The sequence below is a fragment of the Haliotis rufescens genome, unplaced genomic scaffold, assembly GCF_023055435.1.
Source record: "Haliotis rufescens isolate VD_foot unplaced genomic scaffold, xgHalRufe1.0.p SCAF_6, whole genome shotgun sequence".
NCBI lineage: Eukaryota > Metazoa > Mollusca > Gastropoda > Lepetellida > Haliotidae > Haliotis > Haliotis rufescens.
The window spans coordinates 25,135,484-25,162,828 of record NW_025964334.1 but is presented as its reverse complement, the minus strand read 5'-3'; the positions used below and the strand labels follow the sequence as shown (position 1 = coordinate 25,162,828).

Genomic DNA, 27,345 nt, shown 5'->3' with positions numbered 1-27,345 from the left:
AACATTAATGTAAAGTCACAAAGTCACAAACATTAATGTAAAGTCACAAAGTCACAAACATTAATGTAAAGCATCACCACATTCAGAGAAGTCTAGTCCGCCTCCCAGACCCTTCCATACATTAAGATATGAATCAACTCAAGTCTAGAATGATTTGGCAAATCTAGATTGGATCTATACCGAAACATCGCCTCTATGGTAATTAAAGAAATTATTATCCATAAATTGCGTCTACCTTGTTACCGTCAACTTCAAAGTAATGCCTATCAAACGATAGATTGCCCAGCTTAAATTATGGATTATTCATCTCCATTTGGATTTTGCTTTGGTTTTTATTATATATGTTTTTCAATAAGATAACTGTATTTCTGGGACTAAATATTTGTCTACCATGTCACATTGATGGATATCTTAGACAGGCTGATGACCGACAATGCACCAAGCATTCACTGTCACCCAGAGTCATGGGGAGTAATGGTAAATGTATATTTTATCCTCACATCTAATTAGAGTTTGTGGTAGGCTAAATTTCCGAGAGATACGTATATGATACCATATCATCCCATGTTATTTTAGTCTGTGATGACATTCGTTTTCCATTATCTGACAGAGCCATGTGTAATGAATGGCCCCAGTTCAGTGTATCAGCATGACTTCAGTGTAAACCTGCAGACCTGTGATGCGTCTGTCACGTCTGATTATGTCTGTGTGGGGGGACAAAAGTAGCTCAGAACCTCAGCTCTTATGTGCAGGAGAAATTGATTGTCTGCATGGACTTGCCACATAACTACAGAAACGTAGAGAGAAGATATAGGCCTGTGTTGGCTTACACCTTATATCATTCATGACATTTGCTGTGGTCTTGATAAAGTCACAGGGCAAATTTGTGTTCTATCTTCGTTTCCATATCGCTATCTCCTGACTTTGCTGAGTAATCTTAGTTTGATGGCTAACTTTTTCTTTTAATTCTCAATTATGTTTCTAGGTTTGTCAGCACCATACCCGTGCTCGTGGGTTTCACCGAAGTGGTAAACGTCTTAGACCTGCATCCCTTCGGGCTTTCCTCCCACATTAAGCTGACACGCCTTGATATAACTGGAATAATGTTAAAAGCGGCATTAAACCCAACTCACTCACTCACTTTTAATTCTCTTCTTATTCAGTTCTTCTAAGGAAGTGATCTTTGGACTGTATCATAAGAATACCACCCAATCCCTCCCCCCCCCCCCCCCCCCCCCTTTTTATGTAATATATTTTCATGCCCCAGCAAAGGCATGTAACATTTTTTTAAGTCCTTGATTTACCCCCTCAATGCCGAGTGCCAGACAGGGAAACAACAAGTACCATCTTTTAATATCTTTTGGTAAAACGCGGCTGGGGATTGAACCACCGACCTTCCGCTCCCCGGGGCAAACACTCCACCACGATACAAACTGAACCAGAAACTTAATAAAGCATAGTTTAAGTCGAAAAAACTGTAAATGGAACATTCCTGTTTCCCTGCTACATAAATTGAAGCTAGGGAACAGGAATGTTCCATTTACAGTTTTTTTCTCCGAAAACGATTCTATTTATCCAGTTTCAAATTATGATAACTAAAGAAGGATGCAGTTGGTTGTGACTTACCAAGTTTTCTAGTTACACAGTTCCTACTTAACGAGATTCAACAGTAGAGATATCATATTACAAGAAAAACACCCACAATATGCCTGGAATCCTCATGAAATGCTACAGATGTTAATAACTTAGCTGAAGCTGCAAGTCAGATGCTGATTTCAATGCTCGGCTTCCAGTCACTGGTGTTTATAGGTCTTGAGTGGTGATAAACTATGAATTTATTAGAACCGGTTTACTGGCTATCCATGGTAATGTGAAACCACTGAGCAGAAGACATGGTGGAGAGCTCAACTGTTTCATACAGCTTCATTAAATCAATAAATCATGAGAATCTCGGACAACTTGCTAATTTCGAAGTCTTTGATATCTTATCCAACTAGCACCAAAAGTGTGACTTTGTGAAACCTGCAAACTACTAGACAGCCCTGCAGTAGTAATTTGTCTGCTTTTTCGGACCTATCATAGTTCCTGCTCCGTATTGATTTGCAGAAGTACGCCTTGAAGGTCTCAAATGTCGTCGTCAGCCTGGCGCAAAAGAAACATTTAATAATCAAATGATAACGTTGTGTTGAATTTCAATGGAACAGATTTGAAGAACCATAAGTATGCATTTTGAACTTGGGTTTCAGAAGAAGATGATGTTCCTGGTTCTGACACCGGGACTCCCATGTCAGATTAATCACTGTCTTTGTTCTTGGGAGTTTTCCCGAGTTAAAACTTGAGGATATGGTTGCAACATGAGACTTCTTTTTCGCAAATGATTACATTCAACAATGGAAAGTGAAACCAAGGGCCATTACTCCGTCTAATTACAGCTAAGGTGTACCTGTGTCCTAGTGATCATTTCAGATTAATGTGCTATCGAAAGTCCAGAGAGGAAACGCGCTGCCTGAAACTGGAGTGATATTTTTTAAGGAGTTGCACCCTAATCCCAGAGTACTGTCAGGGTTGACATCGTGACTCACTGAACAGAGATCACCATTTCACCAGAAATTGGGTCTCGTAAGGCTTGGAACTTCATCGTTTGACGATGTTATTTTACCTTTGTCTTCCTGCCATCTCCTCCTAATCTCAAAGCAAGCTCAGAGGAGAACTCTTATTAGTCGATTAAATATTTTCAATGAGTGAGTGAGTGAGTTGGGTTTAAGGCCGCTTTTAACAGTATATTATATTATGCAATATTATATTGCAGCATGTCAGCTTAATGTGGGAGGAGAGCCCGAAGTGATGCAGGTTTCAGACGTTTACCACTTCGGTGAAACCCACAAGCATGATTATGGTGCTGACACAAACCTAGAAACATTATCAGAGTGAACCAGGATTCGAACCCAGAATCATAGGTTTCTGGCATGCCAAAGGGACGCAACTCTGAACAGCGAATCATGGCGCCTTAGACGACTGGGCCACCCATGCCCCCCTATTTTCATTTAGGATGAAAACTTATGTCAATTACAAAATTTACTATGAGAATAACTAACGAGCTACGAGGAATTATGGTTTATCTTCCCTGAGGGGATTAATGGCATAGATCCTGAGAGAGCAAAGGTGACAATTGACAAATGTGAATTACTGTTAAGATGGCATTAAACCCAACCCACTCACTCACCCACTTTGTCCCAGTGAGTCAACTATAACAATTAATGACAGACTACTGGCTTAAAATGATTTCTGATGCAATCCCCCATTTGGACTTGTACTCTACATTCCTGTGCTTTTTGGGTGAACTGTTGACTTGCCTATGCATGTGTTTGTGATGCCACCAGTGGGGCAGGATATGCTCACCTTTATGTGAACACCTAGTGTCATCACTGTTAGTGGTTCATGAACACATGTATGTAATACACTCAGAATTGAAGGATAGACTCTGCCTTTAGCAGTAATTCATTTAAGGATTGACTATTTTTTTCGGTTCATTGAGGTATGAATCGAAAAACCAATGTGGAAACTGTATGAATCCGTGTAGTGGGATAGACTGCCTTTAGTAGCGATTCATGGACACATAAATATCATTCAGTAAGAATTGTAGGATGGATGCTGCTTTTAGCAGTGATTCATGAACACATGAATAACATTCAGTAAGAATTGTAGGATGGATGCTGCTTTTAGCAGTGATTCATGAACACATAAATATCATACAGTCAGAATTGTAGGATGGATGCTGCTTTAAGCAGTGATTCATGAACACATAAATATCATTCAGTCAGAATTGTAGGATGGAAGCTGCTTTTAGCAGTGATTCATGAACACATAAATATCATACAGTCAGAATTATAGGATGGACTGCTTTTAGCAGTGATTCATGAACACATAAATATCATTCAGTCAGAATTGTAGGATGGATTCTGCTTTTAGCAGTGATTCATGAACACATAAATATCATTCAGTCAGAATTGTAGGATGGATTCTGCTTTTAGCAGTGATTCATGAACACATAAATATCATTAAGTCAGAATTGTAGGATGGATTCTGCTTTTAGCAGTGATTCATGAACACATAAATATCATACAGTCGGAATTGTAGGATGGATTCTGCTTTTAGCAGTGATTCATGAACACATAAATATCATACAGTCGGAATTGTAGGATGGATTCTGCTTTTAGCAGTGATTCATGAACACATAAATATCATTCAGTCAGAATTGTAGGATGGATGCTGTTTTTAGCAGTGATTCATGAACACATAAATATCATACAGTCAGAATTATAGGATTGACACTGCTTTTAGCAGTGATTCATGAACACATAAATATCATTCAGTCAGAATTGTAGGATGGACGCTGCTTTTAGCAGTGATTCATGAACACATAAATACCATTCAGTCAGAATTGTAGGATGGACGCTGCTTTTAGCAGTGATTCATGAACACATAAATATCATACAATCAGAATTGTAAGATGGACGCTGCTTTTAGCAGTGATTCATAAACACATAAATATCATTCAGTCAGAATTGTAGGATGGATTCTGCTTTTAGCAGTGATTCATGAACACATGAATATCATTCAGTCAGAATTGTAGGATGGATTCTGCTTTTAGCAGTGATTCATGAACACATGAATATCATACAATCAGAATTGTAGGATGGACGCTGCTTTTAGCAGTGATTCATGAACACATAAATATCATTCAGTCAGAATTGAAGGATGGACTGCTTTTAGCAGTGATTCATGAACACATAAATATCATTCAGTCAGAATTGTAGGATGGATTCTGCTTTTAGCAGTGATTCATGAACACATGAATATCATTCAGTCAGAATTGTAGGATAGACTGCTTTTAGCAGTGATTCATGAACACATAAATATCATTCAGTCAGAATTGTAGGATGGACGCTGCTTTTAGCAGTGATTCATGAACACATAAATATCATTCAGTCAGAATTGTAGGATGGATTCTGCTTTTAGCAGTGATTCATGAACACATGAATATCATTTAGTCAGAATTGTAGGATGGATTCTGCTTTTAGCAGTGATTCATGAACACATAAATATCATATAGTCTGAATTGTAGGATAGACTCTGCCTTTAGCAGTGATTTCTTATCATTCTGGTTAGGTGTTGGTTTTATTTACATGAGTGAGGTAAGGTGAACCCCAGACATTCCGCTCTCCGAGTGGATGCTCTACCACTGGACCACGGAGAATGACGTAGACAAGCAGACACAAACACACATGCATGCACGTAGCTTTTTAAGTGCAATAATCTTATTTCAAGCCACATTTCACATCACCAGTTCCCACAAGCTCAGACTATCCTACCTCACAAGAATGTAAAACAACAATGGCCTAATGAACCTGCCCATCTGTAGTTTGACCCTGACAGGCCGCAAAAAGTAAGACGGATGACCGATGTGGCTGCAAAGGAAACCAGGACTCTGATTGGATAATCCATTTTGATGACTCGTCCTTAAAATTTAATCTCTACATCCAACTGAGGCGTCTTAGAATTTAAAAAAAAGATTATTTTTCTTTGTTTTCTGCTGGTATTTTATTTCTGATGTCAATTTGGGAAATTCCCTGAGAAAATCTGGTGACATTGTAGGATTACATGAGCAAGCTTGTCGTGTCCTGTTTAGTCACTTTAGACTAGTTTGTGTTAAGAAAAAAATCCTAGCTTGTCTCAGTGGCGATGATTTTAATCTGTTTTACAAAATTGATCTTCGCCCATTACAAATGATGAAAAGGTGCTACTCTTCTGATCAAACTAATTATGAAGAAAGATGTTTTTCTTTATATCCCTCGATGGCCAGTATGACTAAATGTATGGAATTTGTGTGATGCCAAAAAGAATTTAACATTGTTTTTGCATCCATCCTATCATTTTTTATGAATATAGGAATTGCCTTTGCATGTGTTTAGACTTGCTATCATCACTATTTTACCGTGATTCATAAACACATGGTTTAAGTTGAAATCGTAAACTTGAGTACACCAGTACACAATGTCTTCATTACACCAACAACGGCATCTTCAACATCTACAATGGCATCTTCATCATCAACAAAGGGGGCACGGGTGGCCCAGTCGTCTAAGGCGCCGCGATTCGCTATGCAGAGTTGCTTCCCTTGCGCACGCCAGAAACCTATGATTGTGGGTTCGAATCCCTGTTCGCCCCGTATAATGTTTCTAGTTTTGCCAGCACCATACCTGTGCTCGTGGGTTTCACTGAAGTGATAAATGTCTGAGACCTGTATCACTTCGGGCTTTCCTCCCCCATTAAGCTGACACGCAGTGATGTAACTGGAATACTGTTCAAAGTGGCGTTAAACCCAACTCACTCACGAATGGAGCTTATCAACTTGCTCATCTTTATAGTAACAATAAAGAAGATGTGGGAACGTTTGAAACATTGACAAGTGTGAGCTGAAATGAGTTTTCCGTTTGCTATTTCTTGTGGATTACAGGAGAAACTGTTAGAGCTGTTCGATGATGATAATGACCGTATTTCACCTCCCTGATTGTAGTACCAGCACAAGTAAAGAGCTGTAATTGGACCACTGTGACAGACCTCTCCTTCACAGCAAACCTGATAGTTTGTGGGGAGGTGGCATTGTTTCACCATACACCAACAGTTCTTGCTGGTTTATTTTGGGCTTACTTCAGGTTAATCAATATTCTTGCTACGACAATAGTACCTAGTCAGTTGGAATGTGCTGTGGAGAGTTGCGTCCCTTGGACACACCAGAAACCTATGATTGTGGGTTCGAATTCCGGTTCGCCCTGATTATGTTTCTAGCATGTCAGCACCATACCCGTGCTCGTGGGTTTCACCGAAGTAGTAAACTGTCGTATATAGCTGGAATATTGCTGAGCACGGTGTAAAACAACAAACAAACAAATAGATATTTAGATTTAATATGTATAAGTTAAAAGCGACAAGAAACATTTCCATAGTCATAAGAAATCTCCACTGAAAGCGGAATCCATTGGACGATTTCGACTATATCATGAGCTTGTGTTTATGAATCACTTTGAAATAGTGATGATGCCAGGTGTTCAAAGTTCAATAAATCTAAAAAATATGAACAAGCAGTTGTCAGTTTACAGCATGTTACCACACTTTGTTACAAGCGTAATGTATCTCTGTAGTAATTATGTCCGAGAGAGTTGATAGGTGTCTGTTTGATGACATCGCCCATCATTCAAGATGTCATTTGTTTAAAAAACTATTTCAAGACTGCAAAGTGGAATCTTAATCTGTCCTTACTTTTCTGATAATTGCCACAGGTGATAGATTAATAAATTTCTTATTTAAAAAGAAAGATAATTTAAACTCAAACAAAGACCAAGGCAAACAGAATAATGGCCTGAAGTGAGTGTTCTTACTGGAGGGTCTGAATATAGTTCCGTGCTAACTATTCCGAACAATCCATAAACTCCGATAATTCTTTGCACTCAATTACATCCGATACATTGTGCACCACTTCCCTGACATTCCTATAGGGGGCGCCACAAGCAGACATTCACGCCCAGAAGTGAGACGGACAGATCAGCAGACGCAGGTAATTTGGTTAGTCTGGTCATGAATTTTAATGTAGGTGACCTTTCTTTGTCTCACTGAGAAACACCTTCCTGTCACCGCTCTCGCTACAGTCTTACAGCCGGGATTTGGTCAGCGCCATTACATGCCATTCAGTTTCATCACACAATTCAATGTTTAAATAACTAAGCTTGCAACAGTCCAAAAGTGTGGTTCTTAATAGAGCCGCCAGGATGTGTGGCTCACCTCAATGTTATGGCTTGTTTCAACATCGTTGATCAAACTATGTACGATAAAGGTCATAAAGGTCATTAAAGAGTCTTTAGTCAAACAGGGGGCACGGGTGCCCAGTCGTCTTAGGCGCTGTAATTCGCTGTGCAGATTTGCGTCTCATGGGCATGTCAAAAGCCAATGGTCATAGGTTTGAATCCTGGTTCGCCTCGATTATGTTTCTAGGTTTGTCAGCACCATACCCTGCTTGTAAGTTTCACCAAGTGGTAAACATCTGAGACCTGCATCACTTCCGTCTTTCCTCACACATCAACTGGAAACCCATCTCACTCACTTTCTCTAATCTCTAGTGATATTGTTCAGGTAAATCACACGTGACCACATGGTTAGTGTAACATGGTTAGGAAACAGAATTGGAATAAACCCGTTCTGTCCCAGCCAGCTGTCATCCAAAGTCTGGCTGACTTACATGAAAAGTGATCGTCTCCGTGTTCTTGTGGTGGAGCGAAACGTCTGGGATTTGATCCACGGCCACGTCATACCAGAAGACGTTAAAAGATGGTACTTGTTGTTACCCTGTCAAGTGCTCGGCATTAAGGGGGTAAATCAAGGACTGGTCAGCTTGGAGTCAGTATGCTGTTATGGGTTATTCATGTTAAACTGCGGCATGGTATCTCAGTGGGCTAGCACTATATAATCGGCATTAGTTCGGACTAGTACAAGCAGCCATACACACCAAACACATGCATTAGTACAATAATCTTGATCATCACGTTAAAACCCATTTCACCTCATCTACATAACAAGTTTGTAGCTGTTCTCAATGACAAGGCCTCAGATAACACAACCATAATGTAAGCATCACTACATTAATTATTTGATCAATGAACTTAGTATTAGTGACATATCAAATAAAACCATTTATAAGGACAGTATGTTAACTGAGGAAGAAATCTGCCCAAACCATGCATCAGTACTATCGACTTTTGGCTTGACTCTAAGACCTTAAGATATGTCCATTCCTCCTTTGCACTGGAGCCAAAGCGCCATAAAAATCCTCAAAAAAGTGATATATTGCTGGATCCAGCAAATGTGCCACCAAATCCTTGATTCAAAGATTAACCATAATCCTTTATACAATCAAGGAAGGACTTCCTATATGTTCACAGAAAGTATTTGAGACAAGTGGAATTAATATTCTGTGGATTCTCAATAATTTGAAGGATATGCTTGACTTTTTACAATCAGTTCAACCCTGTACACCGCTATCCCACATGACAAACATAAGGTGAGGTGAGGTGAAATGGGGTTTAACGTCGCGTCCAAGATTATTGCACTTATATAGCGACGTGCATGTGCGTGTGTGTGTTTGTGTGGCTGCTTGTACTAGTCCGGACTGATGCCGATTTATAGTGCTAGCTCACTGAGATACCATGCCGCAGTTTAACATGAATACCCCACTCAGACACAGTATACTGACTCCGAGCCGACCAGTCCTTGTTTTAGCCCCAAATGCCGAGCGCCAGACAGGGTAACAACAAGTACCATCTTTTAACGTCTTTTGGTATGACACGGTCGGCGATTGAACCCCAGACCTTCCGCTCTCCGGGCGGATGCTCTATCACTAGACAACGGAGGCAGTCTGACAAACTTAAGGAAAAACTTCATTCCTTGACCCATGGTCAGAACATGGTGACCATAAATACACTTACATATCTATCTTCAGAGGTTCAGGTCTATTTGTTAAAAAGGAAAGCAAATGACATCTAAAGTTTACTGGGAAAAAAAATATGCTGGACTTCCTCAGTGATAACATCTATGTAACATATTAGGGAAAGACATTTAGGCAAGAAGTAGGCATCCCCATGGGCACCGTTTGTGCTCCCCTTCTTGCTGATATGTTTCTTGATGCATATGAATCAGAATTCAGAGTGACAATCACTCTCAACAAGACAGTATGACAAGAGAGATAACTTCAACTTTCCAATTGTCAACTTTCCTTTCACATCGAGCAATATTCCTGCAGCTCCAGCCTTTTGTGTTTACATGTCACAACTTTTGAGATACAGGCGATGTTACGAAAGCGCGATTACGAAATGAATGACCGCCGTGTTGTGACAGCAACTACATGTGTGTGACAGTGTCGCCTCAAATTGGATTGCCCACTAATTAAGAATATAAACTTCGCTTGTGGTTCTCTTTTATTGCATGCATGCGCTTCTAAGATCAAAGGATGTATAGTGTGAAAAGTTAACTCGTTGAACAATCGTATTTCCGGGACTTGCCGCGGATGTTTTCAAACAGATTATTAGAACTCCATTCAGCGATAAACGGTTGATTATGCAATGAGAAGCGTTATGTGCAAATGAACAACGAACAACAATACAATTATGTCTGTGTAAAACTCTCAGTAATAAAAGTGTACATAAATTTTGGGAGCCATGCGTTACCGCGAGTAGTAACCGAGGTAGCGCTTTATCGAAGAGCACAATAGCGAGGGATCACTGTACAATTAAGCATGCACTTTCTACCATGATTTCAAGGAACGACATGCAACTCTTGTTAAGGAGTTTTTGGATCAAGGTTACGACATTCATGGCCTCAGTAAAGCTTTTAAAACATTTTATGGTGGACATGAAGACATTTCCAATTTTGACACATCAGAGATAAAAATTATGTCGAATGCTATTCCCTGTTTTGGCTTGTACCATATGTTCCCATTTTGTTTCTGGTGAACAATTGACTTGCCTTTGCATGTGTTTGTGATGGGTGCCACCAGACTCACCTTTTCGCGAACACCTGGTATCATCACTATTTGATAGTGATTCATAAACATATGCTCATGATATAGTCAGAATCGACTTTTGTCAGTGATTTCTTATCAATATGGAAAGGGTTTTGTCGCCTTTTTTTCTGGATTCTGGGGGCATATGTGGTCGATCTTCTGATGACTCTCAATTTATACTGGATCTAGTAGATGACTGTTTATCCATCAGCAGGGAGGGACAGTGTGCCACAGTGGTCCATCAGTACTTCTTACGGCTGGGATGGGTAACTCAGGGTAATAGGGGGTCAGATAACCGGGTCGTACATTTGGACTCATCCAAGCCCTAGCATTATGATGGTAACCATGGTAACAGTGTAGTGATGTTCCATTAATACATTAGCATAGTGATATGATGTCATGCAACTAAGTGAGTGAGTGAGTGAGTTGGGTTTAACGCCGCTTTAATCAGCATTCCAGTTATATCACGGCGTGTCAGCTTAATGTGCGAGGAAAGCCCGAAGTGATGCAGGTCTCAGACGTAAACCACTTCAGTGAAACCCACGAGCACGGGTATAGTGCTGACAGACCTAGAAACATAATTGGGGTGAACCAGGATTCGAACCCACAATCATAGGTTTCTGGCGTGCCCAAGGGAAGCAACTCTGCATAGCAAATCGCGGCGCCTCAGACGACTGGGCCACCCGTGCCCCCTGCAACTAACTGAGGTAACCATAGTAACAGTGTAGTGATGTTCCATTAATACATTATGATAGTGACATGACATCCCGCAACAAGGTAACCATGGCAACATCATGATGTTCATCATGACAGTGGCATGTCATCCTGAAGCTTTGTTGTGTAATGCTGCTCTAACAATATTGTGTATGATGGATGTATCAGGGTATTACAGTCTGTCAAAATATCTTTGGAAATTTGAGTTTAGCTTCTTGTAATTCGTTTAACATAACTCCACCTCGGGCAAGACTAATCTATTACCGACAAGGCGTGAAGTTAGAATACACACATTCAACATTCAACATGAAAAAACTGCATAAAACAAAATGCAGCCTGTGCCATTGCCAAAACAAACTTAGAGTGGCGCCAGTGGCCAGAGACACTGATTGGTTATCCATGTCACATGACCCAAGGTTCCAACTTAAAAGAAATTTATTCTAAATCCTCAACTGGTCCTTGGACAAGTAAAATACTTGGATTTGTTTGGCAGTTGTGCCGGCTGAGGTTTTTTTATTGTGAAATTTTCACACTTGTGTTTTTTAATTAGTTTGACGATGGTTTTAGCAATATTCCAGCTGCATCACGGCAGTGGGACGTATTGTACCTGTATTGGACATGTTGAGCAAATACCAGTACTTAAACTACTGGACTCACCAGTCTGTGTTTTTGTGATAAGTCGGGGGACCTTTTGATGTCTTTGTTGTAAAAGATCTAATTCTTTCTTGTGTTGATAAAAAATTTGGATTGACAAGTGTTTCTTAATAGACATGTTAGTTGGTTATTTCAATAAACAGATCTATATGGAATAAACTTTCAAGAAATATATCTTAGAAAAGTACAAGAAATATAAAAAAACCAACTGTCATTATGAAATATACTCAACAAAAAAGTTTGTGATCTGAATATTTTTAGGGATGTTTTTTGTTGTGAAGGCTGAGCACAAAATTTCATAAAAATATCCCCCAAAGTATTCATGACCCCTACCTTTTTTTTGTTTGTTCAGTATACAACAATCATATACAGTAAACTACGTTTATAACAAACACGCTTATAACGAACTGACGGATATAACGAACCTACTTTTTTGTCCTTAAAATTTGCTGCAGTTATGCTGTATATATGCTTATAACGAACTACGGTTATAACGAACTAAAATTAGTGGTCCCTTTGAGTTCGTTATATCTGTAATTTACTGTACTTATAAAAAAAACTTGGGGAGCATAAATAGTGACTGAGCTCACAAATTCATAAAAATATTCCCCCCAAATATTCATGATCCCTGACTGTTGTCTGCTCAGTATGTTTGATGTGTTTGATGTGCTTGATGGACACGGGCCGAGGATGCTTGATACTGATGCTGTTGTATCCTGATGTTCGGTTAAGAGGCTAGAAATGAGACCAGCAGCAGGATGTATTAAGACAGCTCTCTCCCTGACTCTGTTGAAACTGAGAGGGTAATCTTGTATTTTGTCAACTGTTAAATGTAGTCTGTGACAGGCTTGTGACAGAACCCAAATAAGGTCATTAATTGATTGCCGAACAAATTAACTACATTATGGAAAGCTTTAGTGTTTTGTTACTCGTTTACTCTGAAGGATTGTCCTTGGACTCTTCACCGTCATCGAGGACTACAATGAATCACAGGCAGGAAGAAAGTGAGACAAATGGAAAGATAATTATTGCCTGGCTAGTTCCTTCATGGTGACAAATAGTTCAGCTCATATTGCTGACAATGTGATATCATCAAATCGCTGTTGGGAGCTCCTATGAAGATAGGACCTGCTCACAAACTTCAAAAAATGTTTTGTGAAAATGGCAATGAAATGGCCTCGTTTGTCTATGGGCATGCCTTACTTTGTGACAGTCACATCACTAGATGTTCCATCATTTAGACGCAGTCTGTGCCAACACTATATCAGCATGAGTTTCAATAGATTTTACGCATATGTGGTGTATTGGGGTTGAATGTCGCGTTGATTATTGCACTTATGTAGCAACATGAATGCATGTGTGTGTGTGGCTGCTTGTACTAGTCCGGACTTATGCTCGTTTTACAGTGCTAGCTCACTGAGATACCATGCCACATTTTAACACGGATACCCCACTCAGACACAGTGTACTTCAAGCCAACCAGTGTTGCTTTAGCCCCTTAATGCCGAGTGCCACTGCGTTATGTCGATTCTGGCATCAGACTTGTGATTAAAAGGTCGAAAGCATGGATGACTACAAGTATAATGAATTGAAGAGGATCTCAGCAAGAATTATCTTCGCGATCGTCATGATCTCCAATGGCTGCCTTAATCATCATCAGGGTGATAGAGTAGCTTAGTGGTTGAAGCGTTCGCTCATCACGCCGAAGACCCGGGTTTGAAGCCCATTTCTGGTTCCCCCCCCCCCCCCCCCTGCTGTGATATTGCTGGAAAATTGCTAAAAGCGGCATAAAACCATACTCACACACTCATTCATTTACTCAGTCATCATCATCATCATCATCATCATCATCATCATCATCAATAATCATCATCATCATCATCATCTGACATAAATACAGTTTACTATGAGTTTCATCGTGCCCACTATAACTGACAAGTGAGTTTAGGTTTAAATGTATGGCAAACTAACCGATACATCTACAAAATGTAGAGTCCAACTACCTACACAGCATCAGGTCAGGCTTTTCTCCCACATCAAGGTGATATGATGTTTTATTACCAAAACTCTCTTCAAAGCAGACAAAAACCAAACACTCACTCGTTCGTACACCAAATTTAGCTTGTTCATGTGATTTGTGACCGCCTTCATACTGAACAATTTCATTGGTCACTGAACTCGACCTGTGTATTATGGGTGACTTGTCACATGCCAAATTTGGTCAAAATCAATAGTTGTTCGTTTTCATCGTTAAAACGCAAGATTCAGCTTGACGGCCAGACGGCTATGATGAATGGAGATCATGATAAACATGATGAAGAGCAGTCTGCAATACTGGACACAAACCATGTCTTGGTCCTCCACCCAAATTATTACCATTTGTTATACGCCGGTGTTCAGAATGTGTTTTAAAATATGGTCCAACTGGATACAGAAAACAAATTTGTGACAGAATTTTTTCTTTTTGTAGGAGGTTTTTGTCCCCCAAAATGGCCGCCGTGTTTTGTGGTACAGCTGTGGTCCGACTGTGTACGATGCCTCCCACATGGGACATGCAAGGTAAGAGTGGACAGACTGATACCCAAACTTATCTACACCACCTACACACACCACCATAACACCAGGTACACCACCATAACACAGGGACACCACCATAACACAGGTACACCACAATAACACCAGCTACACCACCATGACACCAGACACACCACCATGACACCAGCTACACCATCATAACACCAGCATAACACCAGACACACCACCATGACACCAGCTACCCCACCATAACACCAGGTACACAACAATAACACCAGACACACCACCATGACACCAGCATGACACCAGACACATCACCATAACACCAGACACACCACCATAACACCAGGTACACCACCATAACACCAGACACACCACCATAACACCAGGTACACCACCATAACACCAGCTACACCATCATAACACCAGCATAACACCAGACACACCACCATGACACCAGCTACCCCACCATAACACCAGCTACACCACCATAACACCACCAAAACACCAGGTACACCACCATGACACCAGGTACACCACCATAACACCAGGTACACCACCATAACACCAGACACACCACCATAACACCAGCTACACCACCATAACACCAGCTACACCACCATAACACCACCATAACACCAGACACACCACCATGACACCAGCTACCCCACCATAACACCAGCTACACCACCATAACACCACTATAACACCAGACACACCACCATGACACCACCATAACACCAGGTACACCACCATAACACCAGACACACCACCATGACACCAGCATAACACCAGACACACCACCATGACACCAGCTACACCACCATAACACCAGACACACCACCATAACACCAGCCACACCACCATGACACCAGCCACACCACCATGACACCAGCCACACCACCATGACACCAGATACACCACCATTACACCAGATACACCACCATAACACCAGATACACCACCATAACACCAGATACACCACCATAACACAGCACCCCCATGACACCAGGTAAACCACCATAACACCGGGTACACCACCATGACACCAGGTAGATCACCATAATTCCTGACACACCACTATAACACCAGACACATCACCATAACATCAGATACACCACCATAACACCAGGTACACCACCATTACACAGGGACACCACCATGACACCAGGTAAACCACCATAACACCGGGTACACCACCATGACACCAGGTAGATCACCATAATTCAGGACACACCACCATAACACCAGACACACCACCATAACATCAGACACACCACCATAACATCAGATACACCACCATAACACCAGCTACACCACCATGACACCAGGTACACTACCATAACACAGGGACACCACCATGACACAAGGTACACCACCATAACACCGGGTACACCACCATGACACCAGGTAGATCACCATAACACCAGACACACCACCATAACACCAGACATAACACCAGATACACCACCATAACACCAGGTACACAACCATAACCCTAGGTACACCACCATAACACCAGACACACCACCATAACACCAGGTACACCACCATAACACCAGATACACCACCATGACACCAGGTACACAACCATGACACCAGACACATCACCATGACACCAGCTACCCCACCATAACACCAGGTACACAACCTTAACACCAGACACACCACCATAACACCAGACACACCACAATAACACCAGGTACACAACTATAACACCAGACACACCACCATGACACCAGGTACACCACCATAACACCAGACACACCACCATAACACCAGACACACCACCATGACACCAGGTACACAACCATGACACCAGGTACACACCATAACACCAGACACACCATCATAACACCAGGTACACCACCATAACGCCAGGTACACAACCATAACACCAGGTACACCACCATAACACAGGGACACCACCATAACACCAGGTAGATCACCATAACACCAGACACACCACCATAACACCAGATACACCACCATAACACCAGGTACACCACCATGACACCAGGTACACCACCATAACACCAGGTACACCACCATAACACCAGACACACCACCATAACACCAGCTACACCACCATAACACCAGCTACACCACCATAACACCAGCATAACACCAGACACACCACCATGACACCAGCTACCCCACCATAACACCAGCTACACCACCATAACACCACTATAACACCAGACACACCACCATGACACCACCATAACACCAGGTACACCACCATAACACCAGACACACCACCATGACACCAGCATAACACCAGACACACCACCATGACACCAGCTACACCACCATAACACCAGACACACCACCATAACACCAGCCACACCACCATGACACCAGCCACACCACCATGACACCAGCCACACCACCATAACACCAGATACACCACCATGACACCAGGTACACAACCATGACACCAGACACATCACCATGACACCAGCTACCCCACCATAACACCAGGTACACAACCTTAACACCAGACACACCACCATAACACCAGACACACCACAATAACACCAGGTACACAACTATAACACCAGACACACCACCATGACACCAGGTACACCACCATAACACCAGACACACCACCAAAACACCAGACACACCACCATGACACCAGGTACACAACCATGACACCAGGTACACACCATAACACCAGACACACCATCATAACACCAGGTACACCACCATAACGCCAGGTACACAACCATAACACCAGGTACACCACCATAACACAGGGACACCACCATAACACCAGGTAGATCACCATAACACCAGACACACCACCATAACACCAGATACACCACCATAACACCAGGTACACAACCATAACACCAGGTACACCACCATAACACCAGACACACCACCATAACACCAGGTACACAACCATAACACCAGATACACCACCATGACACCAGATACACCACCATAACACCAGGTACACCACCATAACACCAGATACACCACCATGACACCAGACACATCACCATGACACCAGCTACCCCACCATAACACCAGACACACCACCATAACACCAGGTACACCACCATAACACCGGGTACACCACCATAACACCAGGTACACCACCATAACACCAGGTACACCACCTTAACACCGGGTACACCACCATAACACCAGATACACCACCATGACACCAGATACACCACCATAACACCAGGTACACCACCATAACACCAGATACACCACCATGACACCAGACACACCACCATAACACCAGGTACACAACCAAAACACCAGACACACCACCATAACACCAGGTAGATCACCTACACACACCATCCTATCACGGCACTGGGAACAACACAGATGCTACACTTGTGTTACTAAGGGGGTGAGAATGATTCAGTGTTGTTTGACTTTAATCTAATTGAATCTAGCCTTGATTAAAACTGACTTGTGGTCATCAATAGCATTGATAATCATTAGGATCTCATTCAATTAAAAAGAGCTCAGGAACTGAATCAGTTTGTCGGTGCCAAGCCCTTTTAATCCTTGCTTTAGTGAACGGAAGTAGGCCTCTGTACAAACACAAAGATGAATGACTGTTCAGCAATGTTTAGGTGTATCATCACTCTGGCACAGGACTCAAACTCAAAGGAACAAACTGTACCTGTCATCACATTCTTATTTAGCAGTTTCAGAAATTTGGGAAGCACACATGATTGTAATAGTATTATGTCTTATTGTAACTGTATGGTATCCTATTGTAAATGTGTGGTATCCTATTGTAAATGTGTGATGTCCTAATGTAAATGTGTGGTGTCCTATTGTAAATGTGTGGTATCCTATTGTAAATGTGTGATGTCCTAATGTAAATGTGTGGTGTCCTATTGTAAATGTGTGGTATCCTATTGTAAATGTGTGGTATCCTATTGTAAATGTGTGGTATCCTATTGTAAATGTGTGGTATCCTATTGTAAATGTGTGATGTCCTAATGTAAATGTGTGGTATCCTATTGTAAATGTGTGGTATCCTATTGTAAATGTGTGGTATCCTATTGTAAATGTGTGGTATCCTATTGTAAATGTGTGGTATCCTATTGTAAATGTGTGGTATCCTATTGTAAATGTGTGGTATCCTATTGTAAATGTGTGATGTCCTAATGTAAATGTGTGGTATCCTATTGTAAATGTGTGGTATCCTATTGTAAATGTGTGGTATCCTATTGTAAATGTGTGATGTCCTAATGTAAATGTGTGGTGTCCTATTGTAAATGTGTGGTATCCTATTGTAAATGTGTGATGTCCTAATGTAAATGTGTGGTGTCCTATTGTAAATGTGTGGTATCCTATTGTAAATGTGTGGTATCCTATTGTAAATGTGTGGTATCCTATTGTAAATGTGTGATGTCCTAATGTAAATGTGTGGTGTCCTATTGTAAATGTGTGGTATCCTAGTGGTATCCTATTGTAAATGTGTGGTATCCTATTGTAAATGTGTGGTATCCTATTGTAAATGTGTGGTATCCTATTGTAAATGTGTGATGTCCTAATGTAAATGTGTGGTATCCTATTGTAAATGTGTGGTATCCTATTGTGAATGTGTGGTATCCTATTGTAAATGTGTGGTATCCTATTGTAAATGTGTGGTATCCTATTGTAAATGTGTGATGTCCTAATGTAAATGTGTGGTATCCTATTGTAAATGTGTGGTATCCTATTGTAAATGTGTGGTATCCTATTGTAAATGTGTGGTATCCTATTGTAAATGTGTGATGTCCTAATGTAAATGTGTGGTGTCCTAATGTAAATGTGTGGTGTCCTGTTGTAAATGTGTGGTATCCTATTGTAAATGTGTGGTAACCTTTTGTAACTGTATGGTATCCTATTGTAACTGTATGGTATCCTATTGTAAATGTGTGGTGTCCTTATGTAAATGTGTGGTGTCCTTATGTAAATGTGTGGTGTCCTAATGTAAATGTATGGTATCCTATTGTAAATGTGTGGTATCCTATTGTAAATGTGTGGTATCCTATTATAAATGTGTGGTTTCCTATTGTAAATGTATGATATCCTATTGTAAATATGGGTTGTATTGTAAATGTATGATATCCTATTCTAAATATGGGTTGTATTATAAATGTATGGTATCCTATTGTAAATATGGGTTGTATTGTAAATGTATGATATCCTATTCTAAATATGGGTTGTATTATAAATGTATGGTATCCTAATGTAAAAATGGGTTGTATTGTAAATGTATGGTATCCTATTGTTAATATGGGTTTTATTGTAAATATATGGTATCCTATTGTTGATATGGGTTGTATTGTAAATGTATGGTATCCTATTCTAAACATATGGGTTGTATTGTAAATGTATGGTTTCCTATTGTAAATATGGGTTGTTTTGTAAATGTATGGTATCCTACTGTAAATATGAGTTGTATTGTAAATATATAAGTACCCTTTTGTAAATATGGGTTGTATTGTAAATGTATGGTTTCCTATTGTAAATATGGGTTGTTTTGTAAATGTATGGGATCCTAGTTTAGATATTCGCAAACTGCTTTGGTGTCTCATATTATACTTCAAGTAAAAAGGGGGTGGGGTAGGGGGTGAGGCGAGGCGAGGTCAAAGACAAAGAGATTGAAGTAAAACACTTTATATATTTACAATGCGATACCACACATTTGCAATAGGATCCCATACATTTACAACAGGATTCCACACATTTATAACTGGATACCATACATTTACAATAGGATACCATACATTCACAACTGGATACAATACATTTGTAATAGGATACCATACATTCACAACTGGATACCATACATTTACAATAGGATACCATACATTAACAACTGGATACGACACATTTACAACTGGATACTATACATTTACAACTGGATACCACACATTTACAACTGGATACCATTCATTTACAACTGGATACCATACATTAACAACTGGATACCATACATTTACAATAGGATACCATACATTCACAACTGGATACCATACATTTACAACTGGATACCATACATTAACAACTGGATACCATACATTTACAACTGGATACCATACATTTACAACTGGATACCATACATTTACAATAGGATACCATACATTCACATCTGAATACCATACATTTACAATAGGATACCATACATTAACAACTGGATACCACACATTTACAACTGGATACAATACATTTACAACTTGATACCATACATTTACAACTGGATACCACACATTAACAACTAGATACCACCCATTTACAACTGGATACCATACATTTACAGCTGAATACCTCACATTTACAACTGGATACCATACATTTACAACTGGATACCATACATTAACAACTGGATACCACACATTTACAACTGGATACCATACATTTACAATAGGATACCACACATTTACAACTGGATACCATACATTTACAACTGGATACCATACATTCACAACTGGATACCATACATTAACAACTGGATCCCACATATTTACAACTGGATACCACATTTACAATAGGATACCATACATTAACAACTGGATACCACACATTTACAACTGGATACCACACATTTACAATAGGATACCATACATTCACAACTGGATACCATACATTTACAACTGGATACCATACATTTACAGCTGAATACCTCACATTTACAACTGGATACCATACATTTACAACTGGATACCATACATTTACAACTGGATACCACGCATTTACAACTGGATACCATACATTTATAACTGGATACCATACATTTACAACTGGATACCACACATTTAAAATTTGATACCACACATTAACAACTAGATACCACCCATTTACAATAGGACACCATACATTCACAACTTGATACCATACATTTACAACTGGATACCATACATTAACAACTGGATACCACACATTTACAATTTGATACCACACATTAACAACTAGATACCACCCATTTACAACTGGATACCATACATTTACAACTGGATACCATACATTTACAACTGGATACCACACATTAACAGCTGGATACCACACATTTACAACTGGATACCATACATTTACAATAGGATACCATACATTCACAACTGGATACCACACATTAACAACTGGATACCACACATTTACAATAGGATACCATACATTTACAACTGGATACCACACATTAAAAACTGGATACCACACATTAACAACTTGATACCACACATTTACAATAGGATACCACACATTAACAACTGGATACCACACATTTACAATAGCATACCATACATAACAACTGGATACCACACAATTACAATAGGATACCATACATTAACAACTGGATACCACACATTTACAATAGCATACCATACATTGAGAATAGAAAAGTAGTGCTAATTTTTACTTTAATTAATAGCATACTGGTCCTAATTTGACTTTAATCAAAAGAATACTAGTCCTAATTTGACTTTAATTAATAGCATACTGGTCCTAATTTGACTTTAATTAAAAGAATACTAGTCCTAATTTGACTTTAATTCATAGAACACTAGTCCTAATTTTACTTTAATTCATAGAATACTAGTCCTAATTTTACTTTAATTAATAGAATACTGGTCCTCATTTGACTTTAATTAATAGCATACTGGTCCTAATTTGACTTTAATTAATAGGTTACTAGTCCTAATTTGACTTTAATTAATAGAATACTGGTCCTAATTTGACTTTAATTAATAGCATACTGGTCCTAATTTGACTTTAATTAATAGGATACTGGTCCTAATTTGACTTTAATTAATAGCATACTGGTCCTAATTTGACTTTAATTAATAGAATACTGGTCCTAATTTGACTTTAATTAATAGAATACTGGTCCTAATTTGACTTTAATTAATAGCATACTGGCCCTAATTTGACTTTAATTAATAGGATACTGGTCCTAATTTGACTTTAATTAATAGCATACTGGTCCTAATTTGACTTTAATTAATAGAATACTGGTCCTAATTTGTCTTTAATTAATAGAATACTGGTCCTAATTTGTCTTTAATTAATAGAATACTGGTCCTAATTTGACTTTAATTAATAGAATACTGGTCCTAATTTGTCTTTAATTAATAGAATACTGGTCCTAATTTGTCATTAATTAATAGAATACTGGTCCTAATTTGACTTTAATTAATAGTATACTAGTCCTAATTTGTCTTTAATTAATAGAATACCAGTCCTAATTTGACTTTAATTGATAGAAGACTGGTCCTAATTTGTTTTTAATTAATAGAATACTGGTCCTAATTTGTCTTTAATTAATAGAATACTGGTCCTAATTTGTCTTTAATTAATAGAATACTGGTCCTAATTTGACTTTAATTAATAGAATACTGGTGCTAATTTGACTTTAATTAATAGCATACTGGTCCTTTTTTGACTTTAGTTAATAGAATACTAGTCCCAATTTGACTTGAATAGAAAACTAGTCCTAGTTTGACTTTAATTTCCCTTTGTTTTGTTGCATAGTTGTGTTTGTCTTTGTTGTCAGTGACATCATGTAATTATTGATCCTGAAGTTATCAGGCTAGAATCATACTGAACATAATCACATCTGGCATACATAAGGTGTGCTTCAGAGGCAGAGTAAAACAGGGCTCCAGATAACTTTCTGAGCCATTTAGTATTTACATGTATTATTCACATTGAGTATTTGTAGTTCCCTTTGGGTATTTAATATATGTTTACTCACTTGGGCCAAGTCTATTAAGTATTCAAAAACCAACAAGAACCAATTTTTAAAATGCTGTTTGAGATGGCAACTTGTTCATTTTTCACTGCAGCAGACATCGTTTAAATGATTCCCACATTCGATTGCCAAGCATTCATCTGTAAAGGAATATAGGCACTCAAACTGCAAATGCTACTTTGGGTACTTACTGTGTTATACTATTGGTTCTTGGGACATATTTCATGTGTATTTCTAAGCAAGCAGCTCAAAACTATTTGGGTAATGGCGATTTATCATTTGTTCACACAAAGTAGAGTTTATTTTGATCTTTGAAATGTCAAAAAAAACCATTTGTACAACATGCTAGACATAATTAACATGTCACGTATGAATTCTATAATAATTTCAGTGAAGGTACCAACATCATCAACTAATCACGAGATGCAGAATCATGTTTTGAATTTTAACAACTGCTTTATCCGTTTGTTTCCACTCCACTAGGGCTGGACCTAAAATCTCCAAACCCGAGTGTTAATCAGAGGTCCCTGTTTTATTTGAGACTAAACTGGCCATAATAAATGCCAGTGTCGGGCACGAGATGCATGTGTAATTACTGCCCTCACGTCCACGAATAATCACTCATGAGTCGGTGTGAGTCACCTCCCTTTCCTTCCATTCAAGTCCTGCGCGTGCTATTTATTGGACGCTTTTATCATCTCCAATGCATCCATTTTAGACGATGCAACAAATTAGAGAAATATGTTGCTTGCGTCGGATCTCTTTTACGACTATTTGGCCAAGTTTTTTCGGAAATCGTGACGATAAATCACTGTATGAAACATTTTGTTTTGTGACTTGGGACATCCCACTTGATATTTTGTTAATCGTAATTCTACCGAGGTTATTGTCAGTAAATACGGAGGGGGTGGGGGATTGTAAAAGAGATGTCAGCTCATTAGGGAGATGTCTTAATGATTTAATGGTATGCAGAGAAACATTTGTTCCAGTGCATGAATAGCGAAGACAAAGTAACTCATATCTACTGTTTCAACATTTCATAAGAACTCATGTTCAAAATGCACTATTAATTTTGCAGTCATATTTATTCTTGTTTAAATTGTCATGAGAAGCAACATGGTCTTTGAGTGGAAGTAAAATGTATACCTATAATGATAATGATAATAATAAAAATAAAAATAACAAAAATAAAATGTTATTTATGAGCAAAACATTTAGACTCATTGCTGTGTTATTGTTTTATTTAATTCATATAAAATCATAGGCCATTGCATACAAATTGCATACATTTGTACAAATTGTAGTGGATGTAAATAAAAGTGACAAAAAACATTTCAATACAATGTAGTCATAAGAAATATCTGCGAAAAGCAGTCCATTGTACGATTCCAACCATGCATGTCATAAGCAAGTGTTCAAGAAACGCTATAGTGATGATACCAGATAGTGGAGCATATCCTGTCCCACCAGTGGTACTAATTGCAGACACATGCAAAGGCAAGTCAACCTGAAAAATAAACACATGCTTATTATATAGTGGGAATCGTACAATGGACTCTGCTTTTAGTAGATATTTCTTAGGATTATGGAAATGATATTTCTCACTCACTCTCCCACTCACCCACTCACTCACTCACTCACTCACTCACTCACCATCACATTCTATAAACTGGATAGAAAATGCAATATAAATCAACAGTGGCCTAGCAGATAAAGCGTCTGCCCAGAGAGCAGAAGGTCAGTGTTTCAATCTCTGGCCCACATCATACCAAAAGACTTTGAAAGTTGGTACTTGTTGTTACCCTATCTGGCGCTCAGCATTAAGGGGCTAAAACAGAACTGGTGGACTGTGTCTTAGTGGGGTATTCATGTCGAACTGTGGCATGGTATCTCAGTGGGCTAGCACTTTAAAAACAGTATAAGTCCTGACTCGTATAAACACATGCACACACGAACACACACAGCACAGCACAGCACAGCACAGCACAACACTATACACTCAATAATCTTAAATGTGTTATTAAGCTTACCCAAACAGTGTTAATGTATAGGTACAACTAAAACAGGTGGAAAATGCTGATGTATAAAGGTTCAGGAAGTGTCTATTTAATGATACCTCAGGATGAATTTCAAAGGAGATGTAGATAAAGACTACTAATATTGTAAGGTGATAGCCTGCTCTCAGTTACTTTCTTGTGAAGTTAAAAATCTGCCGTTTTCTTTCATCATGTTCATATCAGTCCTAGTGTTGTAATAGATCGTGTGAGAAGTCCAAAACTTGCATGTGTCGGAAGGAAGAAAACTTAGTCATGCGTCGTGGGGAAACATGCCTGATAATTTCCATATGATTACATCCAAGTTTTCCTCAACTTTAAGATTTGACATTTCCAGTGGGCCAAAATGGCCGTTATCCTGCCTCATCCTTTCCTTATTTATCGTTTTTTCTGCAACAGTTGATAAGGTCACAACAATTTGCATGACAATTTATGTCACATTGAGACTTATCAGCTTGATAGGGGATGAACAACCCTTGCTACATGCCCAATCAAACCCACACCAGTTTATTACCTGACCTGGTCACGTCTGCTCCAATTGTAACACAACAGATAGCCATGATAGATATGAAGACACCATAAAACTGACAGGCTATGTTCTCAATGGGAAAAGGAGAGTAGATTGATTCCTGGGGACACGTTGCCACATTTATTTGTCTGTTGGGAACAGCCAAAGAGATATAGAAAATCTATGGAACATCGGCAAGATGCGCCCATGGTCATGGAGAAAAGCAGACATTGTTTTGGAGCTGATCATTCACGGCAATCTATTGGCATTAGGTTGTTTGTTGATCCTGTTTAAGACTTTGTGTCTAGGATTGGCTGTATACAGAGGATTGAGAAGTACCCATGGTAGTTGCTGAGGTCCATTGATGAAGACTTCTCACGCCGACTATGAAGGCATGGCACTGATAGGGCCATCTATTTGTGGAGGTGATAAATCAGCCGTATTGGCCACGGTCTGGAGCTTCTACACGGATCTTGAGGATAAGATTAAATACTGAGCAGTTATTGTTCACAAACTGAATCCTGTGGCAGTGCCCTTGAATAGGTTCTTGTCCTTGCCTTATACTTGTTTGATGCTTTACATGTAGTGCAGTGCAGACACTATGAGTGAGTAAGAAAGTGAGTTGGGTTTAATGCCGCTATGAAAGTGAGTGTGTTGGGTTTAAAGCAGCTTTGAAAGTGAGTGTGTTGGGTTAAATGCCGCTTTGAAAGTGAGTGAGTTGGGTTTAATGCCACTTTGAAAGTGGTTGAGTTGGGTTTAAAGCCACTTTGAAAGTGAGTGTGTTGGGTTTAATGCCGCTCTGGGATTGGGTGAGTTGGGTTTAATGCCGCTTTGGAAGTGAGTGAGTTGGGTTTAATGCCGCCTTGAAAGTGGGTGAGTTGGGTTTAAAGCCGCTTTGAAAGTGGGTGAGTTGGGTTTAAAGCCGCTTTGAAAGTGAGTGTGTTGGGTTTAATGCCGCTTTGAAAGTGAGTGTGTTGGGTTTAAAGCCGCTTTGAAAGTGAGTGTGTTGGGTTTAATGCCGCTTTGAAAGTGAGTGTGTTGGGTTTAAAACCGCTTTGAAAGTGGGTGAGTTGGGTTTAAAGCCGCTTTGAAAGTGAGTGTGTTGGGTTTAATGCCGCTTTGAAAGTGAGTGTGTTGGGTTTAATGCCGCTTTTGAAGTGGGTGAGTTGGGTTTAATGCTGCTTTGAAAGTGAGTGAGTTGGGTTTCATGCCACTTTGAAAGTGAGTGTTTGGGTTTAATGCCACTTTGAAAGTGGGTGAGTTGGGTTTAAAGCCGCTTTGAAAGTGGGTGTGTTGGGTTTAATGCAACTTTGAAAGTGGGTGAGTTGGGTTTAATGCGGCTTTGAATGTGGGTGAGTTGGGTTTAATGCCACTTTGAAAGTAGTTGAGTTGGGTTTAATGCCACTTTGAAAGTGAGTGGGTTTGGTTTAAAGTTGCTTACACAGTATTCCAGTTATATCACAGTGTGCGGGAAAGTCTGTAGTGATGCAGGTCGCAGACGTTTGTACCGCTGTGGAGAACCCATAAAAGATAACCAATCACAAGTCCCACTTGTG

At 39.6% G+C, this 27,345-nt stretch overlaps 1 protein-coding gene across 1 annotated transcript in view; it reads left to right on the top strand.

Moving 5' to 3' along the window:
- The window catches only part of LOC124111431 (cysteine--tRNA ligase, cytoplasmic-like), a 283,163-nt gene that overhangs the window by 206,668 nt on the left and 49,150 nt on the right, over positions 1-27,345 (top strand). Inside the window, exon 3 of the mRNA XM_048386259.1 lies at positions 14,448-14,536. Within this exon, the coding sequence (XP_048242216.1) occupies positions 14,448-14,536 (89 nt within the window). The remainder of the gene's footprint in view (positions 1-14,447; positions 14,537-27,345) is intronic.